General features: G+C 35.9%; 3 protein-coding genes across 4 annotated transcripts in view; 1 reads left to right on the forward strand and 2 right to left on the reverse strand.

Moving 5' to 3' along the window:
* The window catches only part of Oct-TyrR (Octopamine-Tyramine receptor), a 769263-nt gene that overhangs the window by 107757 nt on the left and 640277 nt on the right, over window positions 1-21229 (forward strand). The window lies entirely within an intron of this gene.
* Window positions 5023-6966, reverse strand: LOC135849994 (uncharacterized). The gene is made up of 3 exons (XM_065370673.1): window positions 6689-6966; window positions 6377-6607; window positions 5023-6290 (listed from the first exon to the last, which is right to left on the reverse strand). Exons 1-3 carry the CDS (start codon window positions 6814-6816, stop codon window positions 5327-5329), a joined length of 1323 nt encoding a protein of 440 aa, XP_065226745.1. The 5' UTR covers window positions 6817-6966; the 3' UTR covers window positions 5023-5326.
* LOC135849995 (uncharacterized) lies at window positions 10617-12436 on the reverse strand. Its single transcript, XM_065370674.1, has 3 exons — window positions 12174-12436; window positions 11837-12070; window positions 10617-11761 (listed from the first exon to the last, which is right to left on the reverse strand). Exons 1-3 carry the CDS (start codon window positions 12302-12304, stop codon window positions 10774-10776), a joined length of 1353 nt encoding a protein of 450 aa, XP_065226746.1. The 5' UTR covers window positions 12305-12436; the 3' UTR covers window positions 10617-10773.

Below are 21229 nucleotides of genomic sequence, written 5' to 3' on the forward strand. Positions count from 1 at the left end.
ACCCATTTGACCCCTATTTTTACGTATTCGTTGAAAAAATTGGAAAAAACCCCTTCAATCGAAAATTCCAAAAATAAACGATGAATTTCATTTTTTTTGCTACGAGTGTGATTTTTATCGACTTTTTCATGAAATACAGTAAAAGCTCGTTATAACGCTCTTCAAGGGACCGGAGAAAAAGAGCGTTATAAGCCGAAACGCGTTATAACCGAAAGTCTCATTTTAACGCTGATTGGCGTTATATCGCGAATTCTCGTTTTAAAGTGAGCAAAGCGGATAGACCATAGAGTCCGAACGGCTCCCGTGTGCCCGTACGTATGTATGTACGCGTATACGTGCGCGCGCGTGGGGGGGTAGTTTTCGTCCATGTTTCACAACTTGTAAACGGTTAAAAAACGCAATCCGGCAAGCTGCCTCCGTGGCGGCATAGCTATGGTAACGGATTGCTGTGCAAGAGGTCTTGGGTTCGATTCCCGCGTCCGGCACAAATTTTTTCAAAATTTTTTTTCGTGATTTTTATTTTTACAAGTTGAATTTTTACAGAAAAAGTAATTAAATTATTTTTTTTTGCTTTCAAACAATGAATAAATTTATCAATATTATTTTTTGAATGATATGCCGAATTAGGCGAGGCGAAGCCGAGCCGTTTAAAATTTATATTTCATTCGATGAGCATTACTCCCCTTGGTGAGTTCAGACGGAGGCTGGACATTTACCGTGTATGTAGCACTTGCGGTTGTTTATAAAAAAATTGTACTCACTGAGGCCGAAGGCCGAGGGAAGTTAACAGACATAGTATGAACAACAAAGCGACCCGCGCAACCGAGGCGAAGCCGAGGTGAGCGGACACAACGCCCCCCAACACTAAGGCCAACACTAAAATTTTACTCAAAAAAAAAACTCATCAATAGGCTAAATCATAAGATACGACGTATTCAATTGTACTCGCGTCGCGCGCTTTGGGAGCCGTTCGGACTCTATGGTCGAGCAAAAAAGCGTTATAAAGAAAGCGGAAACGAGAACTTTATTTTGAATTTGAACAACTGTTCCAGGTGGAAATGAAAAAATCTGAAATTTTACTTTGATTTTAAGGTCTGCTATAATAATATAAATGATTTTTTGGCAAAATTTTGCCATAAAAGTTTTTTTTTGCTTTTTTAAAAATAAAAACTACAAAAATTGCAAAACAAAACTGTTGTTGCGGCAAAAATTTTCAGAAAGTGATAATTTTTTACACATGAGTAAGCTTTTTTTCGCAAAAAATTGGGTTTTTGTTGCTAAAATTATTAAAAAAATGTGATTTTTCCTGAATTTGAGAGCGTTAAAACGCGATTTATAATCGCTCATGAGCGTTATATCGCGATTAATTTTACATTGGTTTAAATGGGGATGTCAAGGGACCGGAAGGAATCAGCGTTATAATGAAATCAGCGTTATATCCGAAAGCGTTATAATGAGCTTTTACTGTACGTCACAAAGAGGTCAAAATAAGACATCAGAATAAATTTAAACTTTTTTTGATGTTTGGAATTTGAAAATCGAATTTTTTTGAATTTTGATGTTTTTGTGATTAGTTCATTTCATCGAGCGAAAGGGTTTTTTCAAATTTTTCAACGGATACGTAAAAATAGGGGTCAAATGGGTCAACTTCACCAGTCAATACTTTTTTTTATGTTTTTTAAATCAAAAAATGGAATTTTTTTGCAAACTTTCAATTTTTTTAAATCGACTTTTCGAAATAATGTCATCCCAATTTTTTAATATGTTGTTCAGCGCGAAAAGTTGTCCATAGCATATTTTTTTCAGAATTTTCGAGAGTCGGAATGATATATGAAAACTACGTTTTGAAACTTTTTGAGCTAATTTTTCACAGGTACGAAAAAAATGGGCAACACTGATTTTTATGATGTGACCAAAAAGGCTTTCAAAACCCCTACCTATTTGAAAAAAAAACATTTTGGTAGGTGTCGCGGTTACCGAGTAATCCTCTGCTGAAAGCCTGAGATGGGATGATATTTCAAGTTCACTGAAAACTTTGACACCCCCCTCCTGGCAGCCTTTAAAAAAGTGCTACAGGGCTGCGATTTGCGCCATTGGTCATTCCTTCGAAAGGTCTTTCCACAGAAAAAATTTCAAAAAAAATCGCCGATCCCCCCCCCCTTTACCACTTCTTCGTCGAATTGACGTGGAATGACCTTAATTCAAGTTTAATATAGCTGATAATTTAATTCTGTCATGAGTTCGACGTTCTGAATCATTTTTTGTGGGGGGGGAGGGGAGAGGAGTTGATCACTTCTAGGAGATGAAGAAAAATTTGTGTAAGTATAAGTAATTTTTTGCATAAAATTGACAACTCCAGAATTTTAAAATTTGAAATTTCCAATTTGTAAAAATATACCCTTTTCAACTTGCCACCTTGGATTTGCGATTAACCAGATGGATTTCGCCAACCCTGCCAGTTTTGGGAAGGAATGGAAGGCCCTGTTGAATGGATAAAACATCGTTGAAGCAAATTAGAGCATCCAGTCCGGACTGTCCGGACGTTAGAGCAACCCCCTATTTTCCCCCTTGAAAAAAACTTGGTAGGGCTGGCGAAACAATAGCCCCACCTACCTACGTATTAGTATGTGGCCAAAATGAGCAAAAAATATGTTATAAGAATAAAGCAAGTTTAGGTGCTTAAAGCACGCAATCCCGAGGCCCGACGTTGGATCACTTCCCTCTCCCCCTTACCACATTTTTTGAAAAATTGTCGAGTATGTATCTAGCTGGTGAAATGGTAGCCCTGTCAACGCTGCCAAAATCTGTGAAAATTAAAATTATGTTAGATGATCCAACATCGACAGCGCGGCGCTGTTTAGAGTACTCATTTCAGACGTTGGAGCACTCCCCTTCCCCTCCCCTCCAGAACAAACCGTTCAGCCTCTCAAGGTCGCTTCTCAGCCTGGCTGGCTACTCAAATTCACCTTCTTCTATTTGACATCTGAAGGATATTGACCCGTCTGTCTGGTTTCCTAAGGTCGTCTGTCTGTCTGGCCTCTAGAGGTCAGTCACTCGTATGTTTCGACCCTAAAGGTCACTGACGTACCTATCTAACTTCCTAAGACCGTCTGTGTGCCTGGCTGGCTTCCCAAGGTTGTCTGTCTGTTTGTTTGTCCCATCTCGTGAGACTATAGGCTCAACTGTTTGTCTAGCTTCTCAAGGTCATTGCCCTATCCCATCTGGTCAACTTCTCAAGGTCGTCTGTGTAACTGTGAGCCTCCAAAAGTCATTGACCTGTCGGTTCTCCGGATTTTCCGAGTCGTCTGTCTTCCTGTTCGGCTTCTAAAGGTCATTGACCCATCTGTGTGATCTCTCAAGGTCGTTTCTGTGTACGCCAACGTATTATCGCCCATCAAAAAAAAAAAAATGATAACGAATTATGCTGTTTCTAATTCGTTTGAAACAAAATGACGGTCTGTGGAGCAATTTTAAGCAATTATTTTCAAAATCATTTTATTTTTGGGCGTTATGAATTTGGAAATTTTTTTATTACATAATTTTAATAATTACCATAAAAACTTTTTTTTCAAATTTTTTAAACTTTCCAAAATCACCAAAAAATTGAAAAATGAACTTCAGCTCATAAAATGGTAATTAGGTACTGAGGTTTTAGATGATATTTTTTCAATTTACTTTGATTTCGATCAGATTACAAAGATGCCATTCCAAAAGGTTCCCTCTCAAGATCGAAATCAAAGGTGACAGCATGAAACTCAATCTGGCTCAAAACTTATACCCATTAATCTTCGTCCTTGATCACACTATACCTACCTGAACTAATTTTCTACAAAATGAAAATATGTATTTCAACAGACGTGTTTCACTGGGTTTTCCGAACAATTCAACGTTTTTTCGTTTCACGGAATTTTAAACATCATAAGCAATTTTTCATCTTTCTCCGTATTTTTGAAGATATGTTTCGGTACATCATCGTGAAAAGTAAGTATAACAACGAGTATTGCATTCGGTGTCACAGTTTTTTTTTCGATTTCAAGAATGGGATTGGGCTGAGAATGAGAAAATCTAACAAGATCTCATAAAAAAATTCATCTCAATTTTTAAATTTTAAAAAAATTCCGCGTTTAAATTCTGAAAAAATTATATTAAGTAGGTAGGTACCAAAATTTCTTCGGTAAATCGTACTTATTGAATGGTTCTAAAGTTCTATCTCCAACATTTTCTTTAAGAATACAATACTGAGCTAAGATTTGAATTCTTTGCACCGGAATATGTACTCACGAAGCTTATTCCTATCAAAATATGTACTTACTTACAGCCAATGTTTAGTGTGGACATAATAATTCAAAGATGCGACCACTTTGGGAAGTAATGTTTTCACATCCAGTTTAGCATGCGCGATGTGATGTTTTCAGGGTTCCCAGTTCCCACTTTCTACTCTTGGACAACAGCGCCCTCTATTGCTATACAAAGTCAACTATTCTTATTCAACTTTTCTTTTTAAAAAAAATCAACTTGTTTATGAACTAACAGAGATTTTCCTTATTGCAAAGGTACCTTAGATCTAAGTAACGCCTTAAGGTAATTTCTTGCATACGGCCCTCAGAAGTCAGAAAATGTAGGTACGTAAAAACATTACAGTTATGTTTTCTCAATCTCAACGTCGATCTTTTTCTCCCCTTTGGAATTGGTTTCTTCATTTGTTTGAGATTGAGTTCAAAAAAAAAAAAAAAATGAAATTTGTGATGATTACTTATCATTCCAATATTACGATTACGACAATTCGACATTCGTTTCGTTTATAAAAACTTCAGAACTTTTCGGTTTGAAATTAGGCAGGAATTAGAATTTTTACTCGAAAGGACACATTCAGTATCCTAACCTGAAAATGGATACATCCCTATTTTAATTCTTTTGAATAATAACTTGAATAATTCAATAACTATGTTTCTTCTATTCTTTTAGTTTTAGAATCATCTCACCTTTCTTGAAAAAAAAAAAAAACAAGCTGTACCTAATTACTTATTATTTATACGTACGATATCTATTACAAGTCATTACTGGATGTATTTTAATAAATACTAACCTGGAAATGGTCACGTATCTTACTTCTTGAAAAATTCAAGAAATGAGCTTTATTTCTTCGAAAAGAGTTTTATTTCTTCGAAAAAAATGTAGATTTGAATTTGAATTTGAATTACTGTACTCGAGAATATTGCATTTTTTATCTTCATAAACTGTAAATAAATCGACATAATAATAATTGAAATTCAAAATCATTTAAAACAATGTAAAATTCTATTTCGAAGTACAATTCATTCCTCCTTCAACGCGTACAATTCCTGCCACGGACAATTCTATCTAACACAAAAAAATGCTTCAGCAGTAGTCGATGCATGTGAGCATTTGCTGCTGATTCTTTAGGTTTTCCAGCTGGTATAGGTTCGAATGCGATAGCTTTTCGCCTCCATCTGCCAGGTACCATAACACCATTGCTATCCTCATGATCGACTACATTTTTTGGGCAGTACAGACGCTGATTTTCCGCCACTTCGTTATTTGCATTTTGCAAATAGTTGTGCAGGCACAGTATGCTTAAAACAATTCCTTCTACATCCTTAACAGTGATAGGGTTTCGAAAAATTTTCCATCTCATGGTAAGTATACCGAATGTGTTTTCAATCAGACTCCCAGCTCTTGATAAACGGTAATTGAATATCTGCTCACTTTTGCTAAGATTTTCACCAGGATATGGTCTCATGATTCGCGTTGATAATGGAAACGCTTGGTCTGCTACGAAAAATGCTGGGATTGCTACGTTACTGTTTGGAAAATTGAGTGGTTCGCGAGGTAAATCGGCCTCTTCATTTATAGGCTTAATACGATCACTCGTAGGAGATTCTGAGAACACTCCTCCATCACTTACACTATCGTATTGACCGATATCGATACTTGTAAATCTATAATTCGCATCACATATAGCTAAGAGAACTAAACTGAAACGATCTTCATCGTTATGATGCGAGGTCCCAGCATTAGGATTAGGAAGTTTCTGTACAGTTATATGTTTTCCAGCCATGGCACCGCAACAATTTGGTACCTGACGATCAGTCCAAAATTTTTTCATTATATCGTAATAATCATTTTCTGTTCGTTCGTACAATTGTGTGGGCTTCAGTGCTTGTATGATTGCCAATGATGTTCTTCTCACAATTGATCCAATTGTAGATTCACCTGTGCATCCGAAAGTCATCGCTAAATCACAAAACTGCCTACCGGTTACAAAGTACCTGTAATTGACGAATGATGTTTACTTATCAGTGTTGTAAATTAATAATTGTGAAGTAGATAAGAAAAACAAAAAATGAACTCGTACCTGATTGTAATTACTAAATCTCGTCCAGGTGAAGAGCAACTGTTATGGTTTTTGCGTAAATATGGAGTTACTAGATTTAATAAGTTTTCCCATTGAACGAAAGTCATACGTGTGTATTTGAAGAATCTAACGTCATCTTTCTCCTCCAAAAGTATTTTGAACAGATTTTGATATTCATCCACACGTGCCTGCATTCGTAGAGTTGAAGGAGAAGGACGTACTCTCCATCTCCTGTAACATACAGTTTTGTATTTATTGAATACATTGTAAGAATTTGTACGTAGAATAATATAATTCTGAGTTGTTTCTTACCTGTTCAACCAGTCCGAACGTTGGCTTCTTTTACGTTTTCGCCTGATTTTCAACATTTTATATAATAAGAAAAGAGAAGTAATTGCCATAAAATCTTCTTCATCGCTCGAATCACTTGGATTATCCATTTTTAACTCGATACTTTCTGTACTTTCATCAAAAATACAACACACAGAAGGAGGTAACAGGTAACTAACAAATAATATCTACCTTCAATGAAATAAACACTACTGATACCGGAGATGTTTCTCTGATAACAAAAACACACGTGTTTTTGTTATCAGAGGGACACGTGCACGTGTTGAAGTTCTTCCCTCCTCCCAACCACCAAAATAGGTGACCTCTGGTGAAAAAATAATTCCCTATTTTTTATTTTTTCCATTTTCAAAAATTTTGAGCTGCGGTGGGTTCAATTTTCAAAAATTAAAAAAAAAAAAATTCACAGTAAAATTTTGAAATTTGTAAATTTTAAGTTCTGTTATCTCTGAAAGGTCATTTTTGAATACAATAAATAAACTCTCAGTCTCATGAAGTGAAGATTTTAGTTGTTTTTGGTCTTTACTGATATGAGTGATATGTTTATGCGAATTGTTTGCTTGCACACTTACTAATTACTTGCAATGAATTATAACGACGCACGAGCATCCTCTCCCCCTTCCTTAATGATTTAATGGTCCTTTTAATAGAGATTTTTTAAAATTACTGTTGGCGCAAGTTAAATTATTTAAAAATTTGTACATACAAGAAAAATAATGAGCAGATTGAAATATTAAATCTGGTTTATTTAAAATTCAGCAGCTGAAGCTTCTGGGAACTGAGTTCGGATTTTACTTAGCCTATCACTCACAGTCGTATAGCAATAATGCTTCCTTATTGGAGAAAGAGGGGGCAGCCAGAGGACCAGAAATTCCCAACTAACAATTACATAGTATAGTACTTATCACGAACTTTCCAACGGCTCCCAGTTGACTAAAAAATGTTCTTAGTCGATTGTGGTGATGAGGAGGGGGAGGGGGAATTACCGATTCTGTGGAATAAAATGGTGAATTTTTTAAAGTGAAATAAGCGATAAAAATGTAATCTTTTAGGTTTAAAAATTCTCTTTTTCTCCTGATTTTAGAAATTCTTATTTTTCCCCAAATTTTCGTAAGCTTTAATCATGTTTTTTTTTTTTTTAGAAAGGAGGAGTCCCGATAAGGTCACTTTTTGGGCCCCGCACAGTTGTCGACTCCACCACTCTTAAAATGTTGTAATAAATGTCCCAAATACGAATCCGGGGTTAGTTAACCCAAAATGGCCATTTGTTGGGCTCCAGGGGTTCCCAAAGTTGTGAATAAAAAAAGAATTCTAGGAATCACTGAGTATTGTTTTCATAAACTTTTTTTTAGCGAAAAATATCTGTTTGAACCCAATAAACGTTATGCGAGGTGATTTTTCTATTCTCGACCCTCGAGGGCAGAATTGGGGGGGGGGTTGATTTTTGGAAAATTTTGGAACCACAATTTTGAACCTACTCCTTTGAACCCCGCTAAAAAGCTTTTTACAGTTCGTTAGTATCTGAAAGACATCCATCCTACCTAAGTTTGAGCTCAATAAAATTTTGCGCTGGTACTCAAAAATCCAATTTTCCAATTTTTCGTAATTTCGATATTTTGGGAACCCCTGGAAAAATGAAAACCTGCGATTTACGCCAAACGTAACGTTTTGAGGTATATATTCAATATAATTTAGATGAAAGAGTCAAATAAAGCTCCCTGTACATTCCTAATTTTGAACCCTTTTTTTCGAGCCCCCCACTTTAGGCTCTCCTAAAAAAGGCGTTTACAAATATTTTTTCAAATAATTTGAAGAATTTACATTTGTAATACCGTAGCAAGTGTTCGATAATTTTTCATTTGATTTTTCCTGTAACTTTCAAAATTGGGCTTTTTTGGGTCAAATTCTGAGATTTTACTTCGTTGAAATCGTGAAAACGTGATATTAACGTTTTTTCGAAGAATAAAATCTCAGAATTTGACCCAAAAAAGACCAATTTTGAAAGTTACAGGAAAAATCATATGAAAAATTGGTGTGTTTCAAATGTAAATTCTTCAATTCATTTGAAAAAATATGCTCCAACGACTTTTTTAGGGCTGCCTAAAGTGGGGGGCTCTAAAAAAAGGGTTCAAAATTACAAATATACAGGGAGCATTATTTAACTTTTTCATCTAGATTATTGAATATATACCTCAAAACAATACGTTTGGCGCAAATTGCAGGTTTATAATTTTCTAGGGGTTCTCAAAATATCGAAATTACGAAAAATTGGAAAATTGGATTTTTGAGTACCAGCGCAAAATTTTATTGAGCTCAAAATTTGGTAAGATGGAGCTCTTTCAGATACTAATAAACTGTAAGAAGCTTTTTAGCGGGGCTCAAATGGGTAGGTTCAAAATTTTGGTTCCAAAATTTTTCAAAAATCAAAACCTCCCCAATTTTTGCCCCCGAGGGTCGAAAATAGAAAAATCTTCTCGCATAACGTTTATCAGGTTCAAACAGTTATTTTACGCTGAAAAAGTTGTTAAAAATAATACACAGTGGTTCCTAAAGTTATTTTTTTTATTCACAACTTTGGGAACCCCTGGAGCCCAAAAAATGGTCATTTTGGGTTAACTAACCACAGATTCGTATTTGAGACATTTATTACAACATTTTAAGAGTGTTCGAGTCGATAACTGTGCGGGGCCCAAAAAATGGCCTTATCGGGACTCCTCCTTTCAATTTTCAAAAAAATAAAATAAAATAAACAGGCTCATCGATCGATGCGAGAATCTTTTGAAAATTTGTATTTGGAGGAGTGAAAAAACAATGTTTAAGATGATGTTTTTTGAGCAAAAAGTTTTGTTGGGAAGGCTTTGAAATTTTAGAATTTGAATAACTTTTTTCCAGAAATTTCTGGGGCATAAGGTTCCAAAAATTTGTGTTTCTAGAAAAAAAAATTTTTATGAGAAGAGTTTATTGGTTTGAATATTTTTTGTGGATATTTAGAAAAGAGTTTCTGAAAAATTGTTGAGAATTCAAGATGAAATTGTGATTCAACATTCGTCGAGGTCGACTTCCAACTTGAAATGAACGTCTTCCTTTTTGATCAAAATTTTACAATATTTTAAGTATGTATACCTCGTCATTTGTGAAGGTAATGTCTCCTAGTAAGAAAGTTCTAAATCATGGATTTATATTTCTGGTTCAAAGAAATTCATTAGCTTACCTAATAGAAATTTTGCAAAAAAAAAAAACTGACAAAAGTTAGAAAAGTAATTTTTAAAAGATTGATAGATTTTTTTGCAATTTTTTTAAAATCCAGCAAAGTATTAGAAAATAGTTTTTGGAGAGTTGAGGATCAGTAATTTCAGAAATTCGTAGTCTTTTTTCAAACTCTCTCTCAAAAAAATGATATCCTTAAGTTGATTTCGCTGTAACTCAAAATATCAGTATTGCTTATTTTTTCAGTCAACATGAGCGGATCGCCTAGAAAAAAATTGGTGGGGGAAGCTTTAGACCCTCAAAGAGGGGGAACTTCTCGCCTTCTTTTGAGTAAATCTTTGTTTTGAAATTTTTTTCGTAGCAAATATTTTACATCAATTGTGCCAAAACATCGAAACACGAAAGATATCATTTCTGAACTGGGGAAATAATTTGTATGTTAGAACGCAGTGATGCCAATTTTTTGGTTACTATCGCCAATTTCAAAAGAATTCAGTAACTATGAGTATGTTTCAATTTCAGTTCTTTTAAAAATCATCTCTCCATTCTTAAAAAAAAAAAAAAAAAAAAAAAAACAGAACAAAAAAACTAAGCTGCAATTATGTATGTATTAGGTAATTAATTATACCTACGTACTTATCTATTACAAGATATTACTGGATGTACTTTAATAAAAAATTATAACCTGTAAATCGTCACGTATCTTCTTGAAAAATTTAAGAAATAAGTTTAATTTCTTCAAAAAAAAAATTGTAGATTTGAATTATTCGAGTCATAAACTGCGAATAAATCGGCATAATAATTGAAATTCAAAATCATTAAAAATAATGTAAAATTCTATTTCAAAGTACAATTGATTCATCTTTTAAAGCGTACGATTCCTGCCATGGACAACTTTTATCAGAGACAAAAAAATCCTTCAACAGTTGACGATGCATGTGAACATTTGCTGCTGATTCGTTCGGTTTTCCAGCTGGTATAGGTGCAAATGCGATGGACTTCTGCCTCCATCTGCCAGGTATCAAAACACCATTGCTATCCTCATGATCAACTACATTTTTTGGGCAATATAGATGCTGATTTTCCGCCATTTCGTTGTTTGTAGGTTGCAAATAGTTGTGTAGGCACAGTATGCTTTGAACAATGTGGTCAATTCCTTCTACATCCTTAACGGTGATAGGGGTTCGAAAAATTTTCCATCTCATAGCAAGTATACCGAAAGTGTTTTCAATCAGACTCATAACTCTCGATAAACGGTAGTTGAATATCTGCTCACCTTTGTCAAGATTTTCACCAGGATATGGTCTCATGATTCGCGTCGATAGCGGAAACGCTTCATCTGCTACGAAATATGCTGGGATTGCTACGTTAGTGTTTGGTAAAGTTAGTGGTTCGCGAGGTAAATCGGCCTTTTCATTCAAAGGCTCACTCGTAGGAGACTCTGAGAACACACCTCCGTCACTTACACTATCGTATTGACCGATATCGATACTTGTAAATCTATAATTCGCATCACATATAGCTAAGAGAACTAAACTGAAACGATCTCCATCATTATGATGCGAGGTCCCAGCATTAGGATTAGGAAGTTTCTGTACAGTTATATGTTTTCCAGCTATGACACCGCAACAATTTGGCATCTGGCGATCAGTCCAAAATTTTTTCATTGTATAGCGATAGTAATATTCGTTTCGGTTGTACAATTCTGTGGGCCTCAGTGCTTGTATGATTGCTAAGGATGTTCTTCTCACAACTGATCCAACTGTTGATTCACCGGTGCATCCGAAAGTCATCGCTAAATCACAAAACTGACTACCGGTTACAAAGTACCTGTAATTCACGAATGATTGTAAATTAATAGCCTCGAAGGAGATGGAAAAAAAATGAAAAGCGAACTCATAATACCTAATAGTGATAACTAAATCTCGTTCAGGTGAAAAGTCTGCGCCTCGACCGTTATGGGATTTGCGTAAAAATGGAGTGACAAGATTTAATAAGCGTTCCCATTGAATAAAAGTCATGCGCGTGTACTTGAAAAATTTAACGTTATCTTGCTCTTCTAAAAGTATTTTGAACAGATTTTGATATTCATCCCCAGCTGCCTGCATTCGTAGAGCTAAAGGACGTACTCGCCGTCTCCTGTAACACACAGTTTTGTATTTATTGGATACATTGTAATAATTTTTACGTGATTGCTGATCTGTATCTACGTAGAATAATATAATTCTGAGTTGTTTCTTACTTGTGCAACCAGTCCAAACGTTCCCTTAATCTACGTTTTCGCTGTTGTCGCCTTATTTTCAACAGCTCAATTATTACGAAAAGAGAGGTAACTATTAATAAATCGTCTTCTTCACTCGTTGAATAATTCATTTTTAACTCGATACTCTCATCAAAAATACTTACAAGCAACGCAACGAGGTTACGAGGTAACTAACAAAATACGAAATAAACACTACTGATACTAGGGCTACTGAAGTTTATAGTAGCCTTACTGATACTATAGTAGCCCTACTGATACAGTGATACCGGATACGAAGGCTGTTCGCGCTCTTTGATACTGGAGAAGTGGAGATATTCCTCTGATAACAAATCAACCAATGAGATCACAGGTTTCTTACTATTATGTATTCAGTTCAGTCGCTTTAACCACGTGTTGTGTTATAGGGTGGTTTTCGATTTCGAAGTTGAGATTTTCCCCCTCCCAAGCGCCGAAAAGGTGACCTCTGGTGAGAAAAAATAATTCCCAATTTTTTATTTTATTTTTTACATTTTCGAAATAGGTACCTACTCGAATTTTTAAATTTTAAGTTCTACATACATATTACGTATTTCTAAAAAGTCCCTTCTATCACGAACTTCCCAACCACCTCCAGTAGACTAAAAATTTAAAAAAAGTTTTCAAGTCGATTTTTTGGGGTTGCGGAGGGGGCGAGGAGGGAAGAATTACCGATTTTGCGGAATAAAACGGTGAATTTGTGCCTTGTGGAGTGAAATAAACGATAAAAATGTCATTTTTTAGGTTTAAAAATTCGCACTTTTTCTACTTTTTAGAAATTCTCATTTTTATTTTTCGAATTTTCGGAGCCTTTAATGATTTTTTTTTTTTAGAAATTTCAATTTTCAAAAAAGAAAGACGAAACTGGCTTGATCGATGCAATGGCTAAAATTTTTGAAAATTTATATTTCGAGATTTGAATATTTTTTTTTAGAAATTACCTACTGGGGCAAAAGTTTCCAAAAATTTGTGTTTCGAGAAAAAAAAAGTTTTTCATAAGAGGAAGTTTATTGGTTTGAATATTTTTTATAGACATTTAGAATTGAGTTCCTGAAAAATTGTTGAGAATTCAAGATGAAATTATGATTCAACATTCGTCCTTTTTCAACTTGAAATGAACGTCTGTCGTCTTCCTTAAATCTGATCGAAATTTTCTACCTCGTTTGTAAAGGTGACGTCTCCTCTATCAATCTATTTTTTTTAAATTCTAAATCATGGATTTGTTTTTCTGCTTCAAAGAAATTTATCAATAGAAATTTTGCAAAAAAAAATCATACGAAAGTTAGAAAAGTAATTTTCGAAAGTTTGATAGATTTTTTTGCAATTTTTTAAACGCTTTTTTGAGAGTTGTGGATCGGTAATTTCAGCTATTCTCGTTAGGTCTTTCTTCGAGCTCTCAAAAAAAATGTATATCCTGAAGTTGATTTCACTGTAACTCAAAGTATCAGAATTGTCCATTTTTTCACTCAACATGGGTATAGATCGTTCAGAAAAAAGTCGGTGGAGGGGGGGGGGCTTTAGGCCCTCAAAGAGAGGGAATTTCTCGCCTTTTTTTGGGGTAAATTTTCATTTTGACATTTTTTTTAGCAAATATTCTTCATTAATCGTGCCAATACATCAAAACTCGAAAGATATCATTTCTGAAACTGGGGAAATATTTTGGAATGCAGTGATGCCAATTTTTTTGGTTATACTATCGCTAATTTCAAAAAAAAAATTTCGATTTTTTTGGTAGAGCTGTGGGGCTTCAAAGTTCTCCAAAATGGCCGAAAGTGGAAAATTTCAGTTGCAAATTGCTCCGGTTGTACGTGGTATAGAATTTTGAAGTTTTCTTCAAATTGTATACTTCGAAAGGGTAATCGACGAATGATCTCAAAATCAGTGTTGCCACTTTCAAAAACCTAAAAAATTGATTTAAAAACCTATAATTTAAATATAACCACGATGTCCACGAGTAAAAATTCTGAAAAATTCTCAATTTTATTCATTTTCATGTAGAATAACATATCAAAAAATAGGGCTGGCATTTTTTTTCATTTTCGAGAAAAAAATTACAAGTTTGGCACTTATTGCAAAAATATCATCAGAAACCTAAAAAATGAAAATTTTTGCATTTTTGAGATATTTTACCTACCTATGTGTTGACGAACATTTGAAAAAAAAAATCCCTCTCCCGCAATTTGTCAACGAATCAACGAGAAATACCATTTTTCGTGCTATAATTTTAAGAGTGAAGGATATTGAAAAAATTTCACCACTGTGTGAGGTCTGGGCCTCACTTGAATCAAGCTACGACTTGGATAAATAAGCATGTCAGACAGACAGGTGCGTGACAAATGTTTATTAGAGGAACATAAAACATACATGATAATCGCACGCCAGATAAAAATGTAATGCATAATTGATAAACTACGTCTGTGGCAAGAGGTACAATGCCTCCCACTATGTCATGGTTTGCTGCGCGCGCAGATGTACTTGGCAGCTTGGCAGGTTGGCAGTGCCTGCCCTAGTGATGCCACAGTACTCCCCCCTAGCGGGGAAGCTGCGATACGAATATGACAAATATAAAAATAATGCAAAAGTATACAGTAAAAATATACACAACATACATAAGCCAAAAACTCATCACAAAATTTGAAAAAAGGTGAAAAAAAACACAAATGATTAAAATAATGAGAAAAATTCATATGAAAAAATGAATAGAATTGCACGAAAAAATACATAAAATGAAAAATAAAACGATAAAATTATTACAATACATAATATTTTGAAATAAAAATGAGCAATTAAAAAAGAAAAAAGGATTCTATTTTGAGTAGGTTCCTTAGAATCTGACCATTTCTGACCTTCCACTCCAGTATGATCTTTGGAGGTTCAGATTGAGGCTCTGGAACAATTTTTGGCTCCGGAACATCGTTTGGTTCATCAGGAAGCAGGTAGGCTGGTTTCAGGCGATCTAGAGAAACAACTATTGTACATCCGTCAGCCTCCCTACTGACAAGAAAAACGCGGTTAAACGCTTAAAACTGAGACCACGTTTTTTGGCGCGTTTACGTCCGGCATAATCGCGTAAACGCCGTGCGTAATTGCTTTTATGAAAGACCCCCTGGAGTGTGAGATGGCATAAACGCAGTGCGGATGCAGTGGAAAAAAGCGGTCTACTTCAACAAAACTGGTTTCAGGTAGAACATTGTGACAGCGGATTTGATAAAACGCGGGCGTAATAGCTGAAAAGTGAGACTAAAACGCGTATTTCTTGTCAATAGGGCTCGACCTCAGCAGTTTTGTCTGTAAGACGAATTACTTTATGAGGTCCAGTATAAGATGGCTGTAATGCTTGATGCTGCGTCTCAACTCGAAGGAAAACATGAGAGCAGTCTTTGAGAGCGCACACTGGACCGGCCTAATGAAAAGTGCGCGCATGTCAATTTTTTGAGAAATGATGGCCTACGACATGAAAAATATGACCTTCCCTTATGTAATTTTTCACGATAAATTCGATTTTGGTATCAGTTTTACCCCTAACCCCACTGGGGGAAAGGGGGGTGGTAGTCGCTCAAAATTTTGGAAATTTTCAAAAAAATGATCATACATATCAATATGTAGGTTTTCGAAGGCGTAGAATTCGAATTTCACACTATTTTTACGCTCCGAGGTTCAGGGTTCAAGGGGTGGGGGGCTGGGGCGTTGAAATTTGAAAATTTTCAAAAAAATGATCATACATATTGATATGTAGGTTTTCGAAGGCGTAGAATTCGAATTTCACACAATTTTTACGCTCTGAGGTTCAGGGTTCAAGGGCGGGGGTGGGGGTGTTGAAATTTGAAAATTTTCAAAAAAATGATCATACATAATTATTGATATGTAGGTTTTCCAAGGCGTAGAATTCGAATTTTACACATGACAATTTCTACATTCTGAGGTTCAGGGTTCAAGGGGTGGTAGATGGGAGGGAGGAGGGTTGAAATTTGGAAATTTCCAAAAAATGAGATGGATTTCAACCTCCCTCCCCTGGCCCATCTTTGGGAAATTTCACAAAAATAATGTGAGAAATGGATTCAGGGATGTGAAAAACATATATTTTGATATCAAAACAACATTTTTGCGAATTTTGGATTTTGACCCCCCCTCCCCGGGTCCACCTTTGGGAAATTTCACAAAAATGATGTGAGAAATGGATTCAGGGAGGTGAAAAACATACATTTTGATACCAAACACGGCTTTTTCACAAATTTTGGATTTTGACCCCCTCCCCTGGTTCACGTTTGGGAAATTTCACAAAAATGATTCCTGAAATAGATTCAGGGAGGTGAAAAACATATATTTTGATACCAAACACGACTTTTTTTGCGAAATTTGGATTTTGACCCCCCTCCCCTGGTCCACCTTCAAGAAATTTCACAAAAATGATGTCAAAAATGGATTCAGCGTATTCGAAAACCCCCGGATCATGAGTCTTAGACTTTTGGAACCCTAAACACGAAAGATTGCAAAAAGTTCAATTTCAGCAAAAATTTGCAACTTTCACACGTTTTAACTTGAAAAAGTAGTCAATAAATCGAAAATCCGCAAGTTTCCGCAGCTGGAACTATCGTAATAGTAAAAAACACATTGAAATTAATAAATTTTCACGAAAATTTTTTTGATCCACCTTGATCCAAATAAGTAATTGTACAATGAACAGGTAAAAACAGCTTAAAAGTACTGCTTATTTTGCTACCAGTTATTTTGTAAACCGTAACATATTAGAGAATCTTGTTCAAATATTTCAAAAAAGTACACTTTTCTCTTAATAATAAAGTTTTTTCCATAAATTTTCATGCGTTTTTACCCGCTAATTAAGAGCAAGCAATTACCTGCATAAGTGCCAATGTGCTGTGTCACGCGACAGTGCAATGTCGCGCGCAACGATCGGTCGCGTTAGGGGAGGGATGGGGCAATGGGAAATTTTGTTTTGAGTGTTTTTGGGTTCGGGGAAGCATGTACCTTCTACAGCACCAAAAAAAAACATATTCATTTGGTATTTTTTTTTGGGTCCATGCGCGCACTTTTCATTAGGCCGGTCCAGTGTGGAGCGTTTGGAACGTAGATTGCACCTTGTTTGCATGTTTGTGTTGTCTCCGTCATGAATGGTCTGTCGAATACCACGGATGACTTCTGACTCATCCACCAGAGCTTCAGATGGGGTGAAAAAGTCACCTGGTAATCTGAGCTCTGTGCCAAATGTGAGCTGAGCTGCGGACACTCTTTGGTCACGGCAGAGTGCTGATTGTAAACCAAGGAGGATCATGGGTAATGCATTAAACCACTTACATGTTTGATGAGCCATGACTGCTGCTTTCAAAGCTCGGCGCCATCTCCAAATGTGGCCATTCGACTGTGGATGGTAGGCTGTGGTGTGATTACATTGAGCACCAAAAAGCTCCGCCAGTTTCTGGAACAAGGTTGACTCAAACTGACAACCTTGATCGGTGGTAATTGTAGCAGGAGCGCCAAAACGAGGTACCCACTCTCTTGCGAGGATTTCGGCGATCTTTTTGGCAGTTATCTCCGACACAAGAAACGCCTCAGGCCAGTGAGAGGTACGGTCGAACATTGTAATGACATAGTTGTATCCTTTGGCTGGTATGAGTCCAATTTTGTACAGTGATGTAAATTAGTGTGTGTTATTTCGAAATGTTACGTCATTTTAAAAAAATCATTTTTGATCTACTTTTTCTTCATTTGAAAATTTCTTTTCTTCTTAAAACCGCCCGAAAACAAAATTTTTTCGTCGAATATAAGTATCATAGATGAAATGCGTCATTTACATTATAATTGCTATTACTGTGCAGAATCTCAAGCAAATTGGTTCATTTAGAGAGGCTGTAGCCTTGTCAACGGAAATTTTTCTCGATTTTTTTAAAAGTTGGTAATAATGACCAAAAAGTTGGCATCACTGCGTTCCAAAATATTTCCTCAGTTTCAGGACTGATATTTTTCAATATTTTGGCACAATTAATGCGAAATAGTTGCGAAGAAAAAAATTTCGAAACACGAATTTCTTCACAAATGAACGATTTGCAAATTTTCAACCATTCAGTAGAATACTAAATGTGCTCTTAGATTTTAGCAGCAATAGCACTGATCAAAACAGAATTTCAAACACTTTCATTTAGGACTGAACCATTTTCCTCAAAACAGAATGCGTACCTAGAACTAAAGCGAAAATATCATGATTTTTCGAAAATCCTCTTTTTTGAGGGCTCAAATCTCCCTTCCAGGAACACATTACCTCCAAAACTAAAAAAATTTTCTCGAGAAACTTTCAACTAAAAGTAACGGTCTTTGCTGAATTTGACCAAAATCTGTCGACCTTTTTTCACGACCCACCCTAATATCCATATCAAAAATCTAATCACAACACTCGTATCAATACATTAGGAACACTCGCAAAACGGAAATAATTCGAGTAATGCAATTAATTTCCTTCGTATACCAATACCTATTTACACAAAGTACACATTCAGCCACAAAAAAAAAACACAACCTATTAAAAAACACGCGACCCAAGCTCGGCCAAAGTCTAGAAACGAATCGTGGAAAAGGTCAACGAGACAATTACAGTTTTTATATTGTTGTATAGTTGTATACCCAAGCTGCGGTACACACGGAGAAAAATATATAGTAAATTTATTACGTAACCCTTTTCAAATTCATTAGACGACGAAAAAGCATATAATAATTTTCCAATCGAAGGGTTACGATTGCGGATTTATGGCAATGCAATATGGCGCGGCGCGCGGTTATAATTCGATTTAGTAAAAAGTTGGAGAAAAATTATAGATGTAATTTGATAGATTGGTCCTTCACCTGCGTGTGTATATAGCATGGTTTATTGAGCCCCAAAAGCGCGGGGGTGGTACACCTATATTTGTATTGTTGTTGTTGTGTGAGTCGAGTCGAGTCGATCATACTATACCTGTACAGTGTACAGTGTACACGAGGAAAAAAGCGTGTTTTCCCATCGTGTATATTATTTATCGAACAATGGGGGCTCGACTCGACGCTCGACGGTAGGATGTTTAAAAACTACCTAAAAAAGAGAGGATTTTAATACGCGACTGGCTGGCTGGCTGCTGCGGTAAAGTAAAGTAAAGGTATCACACTGGGGGAGGGGGTAGGGAACGGATTGTACTATAAGCTGCGGAGAAGTTTTGTGTAAAATTTTATTATGCGGAATTTTCTTCTCTCGTGCAAGTTTTTTTTTTTTTATACTGAAAAACACAACCAACTTCTTTCTCTGTTTCGCTGTGTATTGTACAAGCTTATAGCCAGATTTTGCCAACTAATAGCGTTCGTACATAGTTCGGTGTTTAAAAAATAAATTACTCCGAAGTTGGCAATTTTCTGAATGGATGTCATTTTTCACAATTAAACGTTATTAAACGGACGTAAAAACGTTAAGAGTAAGTTTACGAAACATTGCGTTTTGTAAAAAGCTCGTCGCTCGTTCGTCGTGCCTGCCTTGGCGAGGCAACAAGCGCGAGCGAAGGAGGAGAGGGGGGAGGAAAAAGTCAATTTATACCGCTTGTATCTCGATACTGTATCTAAGAAAAACATTCGTAAAGCTTTCTTTTTTACGCTTTTCTTACCGGTACGAGTTTTCTCTCCCCTCCAGACACCTACCTGGCCTTACTCATTTGCCTATTTTCTTTCTTATACGTACAAGACCTTTCTATATAATTTGAATGTAAAAGGGTAATATTTCGTAGCGAGTGTACTTTATGCGAGCACGTTTTTTTCCCTTTCGCCTTTGCCTCGGCGTGGCGTATTGTTTTGATAAATGAAATGAACTCGCCATCGCTGCTACTTTATATTTTCGCGTTGAAAAATACACGGTTTTTGCGCCAACGTGCAGGCTCTTAGCCGAGAGCATTTTATCAATGGCACACGTCACGATGTCTCAGCCATGAAATTAAACGCGTGAACAAGATGAGAAAGGTAACTGAATTACGTTGGTAGGTAGAGGTACCTACAGAATGCAGATATAGGGATGAATGTATGGAAATATGACATGGTCGTTGTGTATTAAATTAGGTTTTCATATTTTTTCGTATACCTACCTACTACTTTTGCGAATATGGAATTTCGTACTGTTGCGTATGAAAAATGTAGGATTCGTTTCGTCTCGAATATACGACCGAAAAGAGAAGAGAGATGCGAATTTTGAAGTGGTTAAATTCCTATATAACGAGAGTACAGGTACATGGGAAGAAAGAATATTGAAAAAAATCACTTCTGCGTTATTTTCAATTTAAAACATTATTTGAAACGCATCAAAAATAAGTTAGTGGGGACGTTCATTTTGAGTTGAAAATCACACATAATAATTTAAGCTCTGGAGATGTCCCTGGAGAGCAGGTCTCAAAGAGAAGGAATTTTTGAAACAAAACGAGGTTTTATCGCTCTATACTCGTAGTCCCTAACCAGCCTGTTTGAGGATAAATGACCGAGTTCCGTTTTTGGGATTCAGCGTCGATATAGGTGCTGTAAGCTGTACAGTCCTGTTCACAGACTAAAACACTGTTTTATTGGTATAATTAATGTGGTTTATTTATTTTTTTGAAATATTTTCAAAACAAAAATGTATCCAAAAATAAGCGAAAAAACACAGAGTTCTTCAAAAATGCCTTATCTTTGAGGACCCATATCTTCCCTCCAGGGACACCTCGGAATCTAAAAATCGTTCTGAGTGATTTTCAGCTTGAATGAAAGTCTCCACTGATTGTGAAATGTGGCCAAAATACTCCGTTATTTTTCTCGGTCCACCCTAATAATACAATATAGGGTCATTCCACGTCAATTCGACCAAGAAGTGGTAAGGGAGGGGGGTCGGAGTTTTTAAAAAAAGATTTAGGAATTTTACTCTACAAATATGCAACTCGTACTGAGTTAATGTAGACTTGTTTGCCCAACTTTTAAGCTGCAGGAATAGATGTGATCAAAAATAGGCACATAGTGTTTTATTTCAAAACTAT

The sequence above is a fragment of the Planococcus citri genome, chromosome 1, assembly GCF_950023065.1.
Source record: "Planococcus citri chromosome 1, ihPlaCitr1.1, whole genome shotgun sequence".
NCBI lineage: Eukaryota > Metazoa > Arthropoda > Insecta > Hemiptera > Pseudococcidae > Planococcus > Planococcus citri.

Excerpts from the sequence above, each read along its gene's own strand:
- LOC135849994 (XM_065370673.1), bottom strand. The coding sequence starts at position 6,816 with ATGGATAATCCAAGTGATTCGAGCGATGAAGAAGATTTTATGGCAATT. Across the intron at positions 6,608-6,688 it reads CGTTCGGACTGGTTGAACAG|GAGATGGAGAGTACGTCCTT; the intron begins GTAAGAAACAAC and ends TGTATGTTACAG. Across the intron at positions 6,291-6,376 it reads GATTTAGTAATTACAATCAG|GTACTTTGTAACCGGTAGGC; the intron begins GTACGAGTTCAT and ends CGTCAATTACAG.
- LOC135849995 (XM_065370674.1), bottom strand. The coding sequence starts at position 12,304 with ATGAATTATTCAACGAGTGAAGAAGACGATTTATTAATAGTTACCTCT. Across the intron at positions 12,071-12,173 it reads CGTTTGGACTGGTTGCACAA|GAGACGGCGAGTACGTCCTT; the intron begins GTAAGAAACAAC and ends TGTGTGTTACAG. Across the intron at positions 11,762-11,836 it reads GATTTAGTTATCACTATTAG|GTACTTTGTAACCGGTAGTC; the intron begins GTATTATGAGTT and ends CGTGAATTACAG.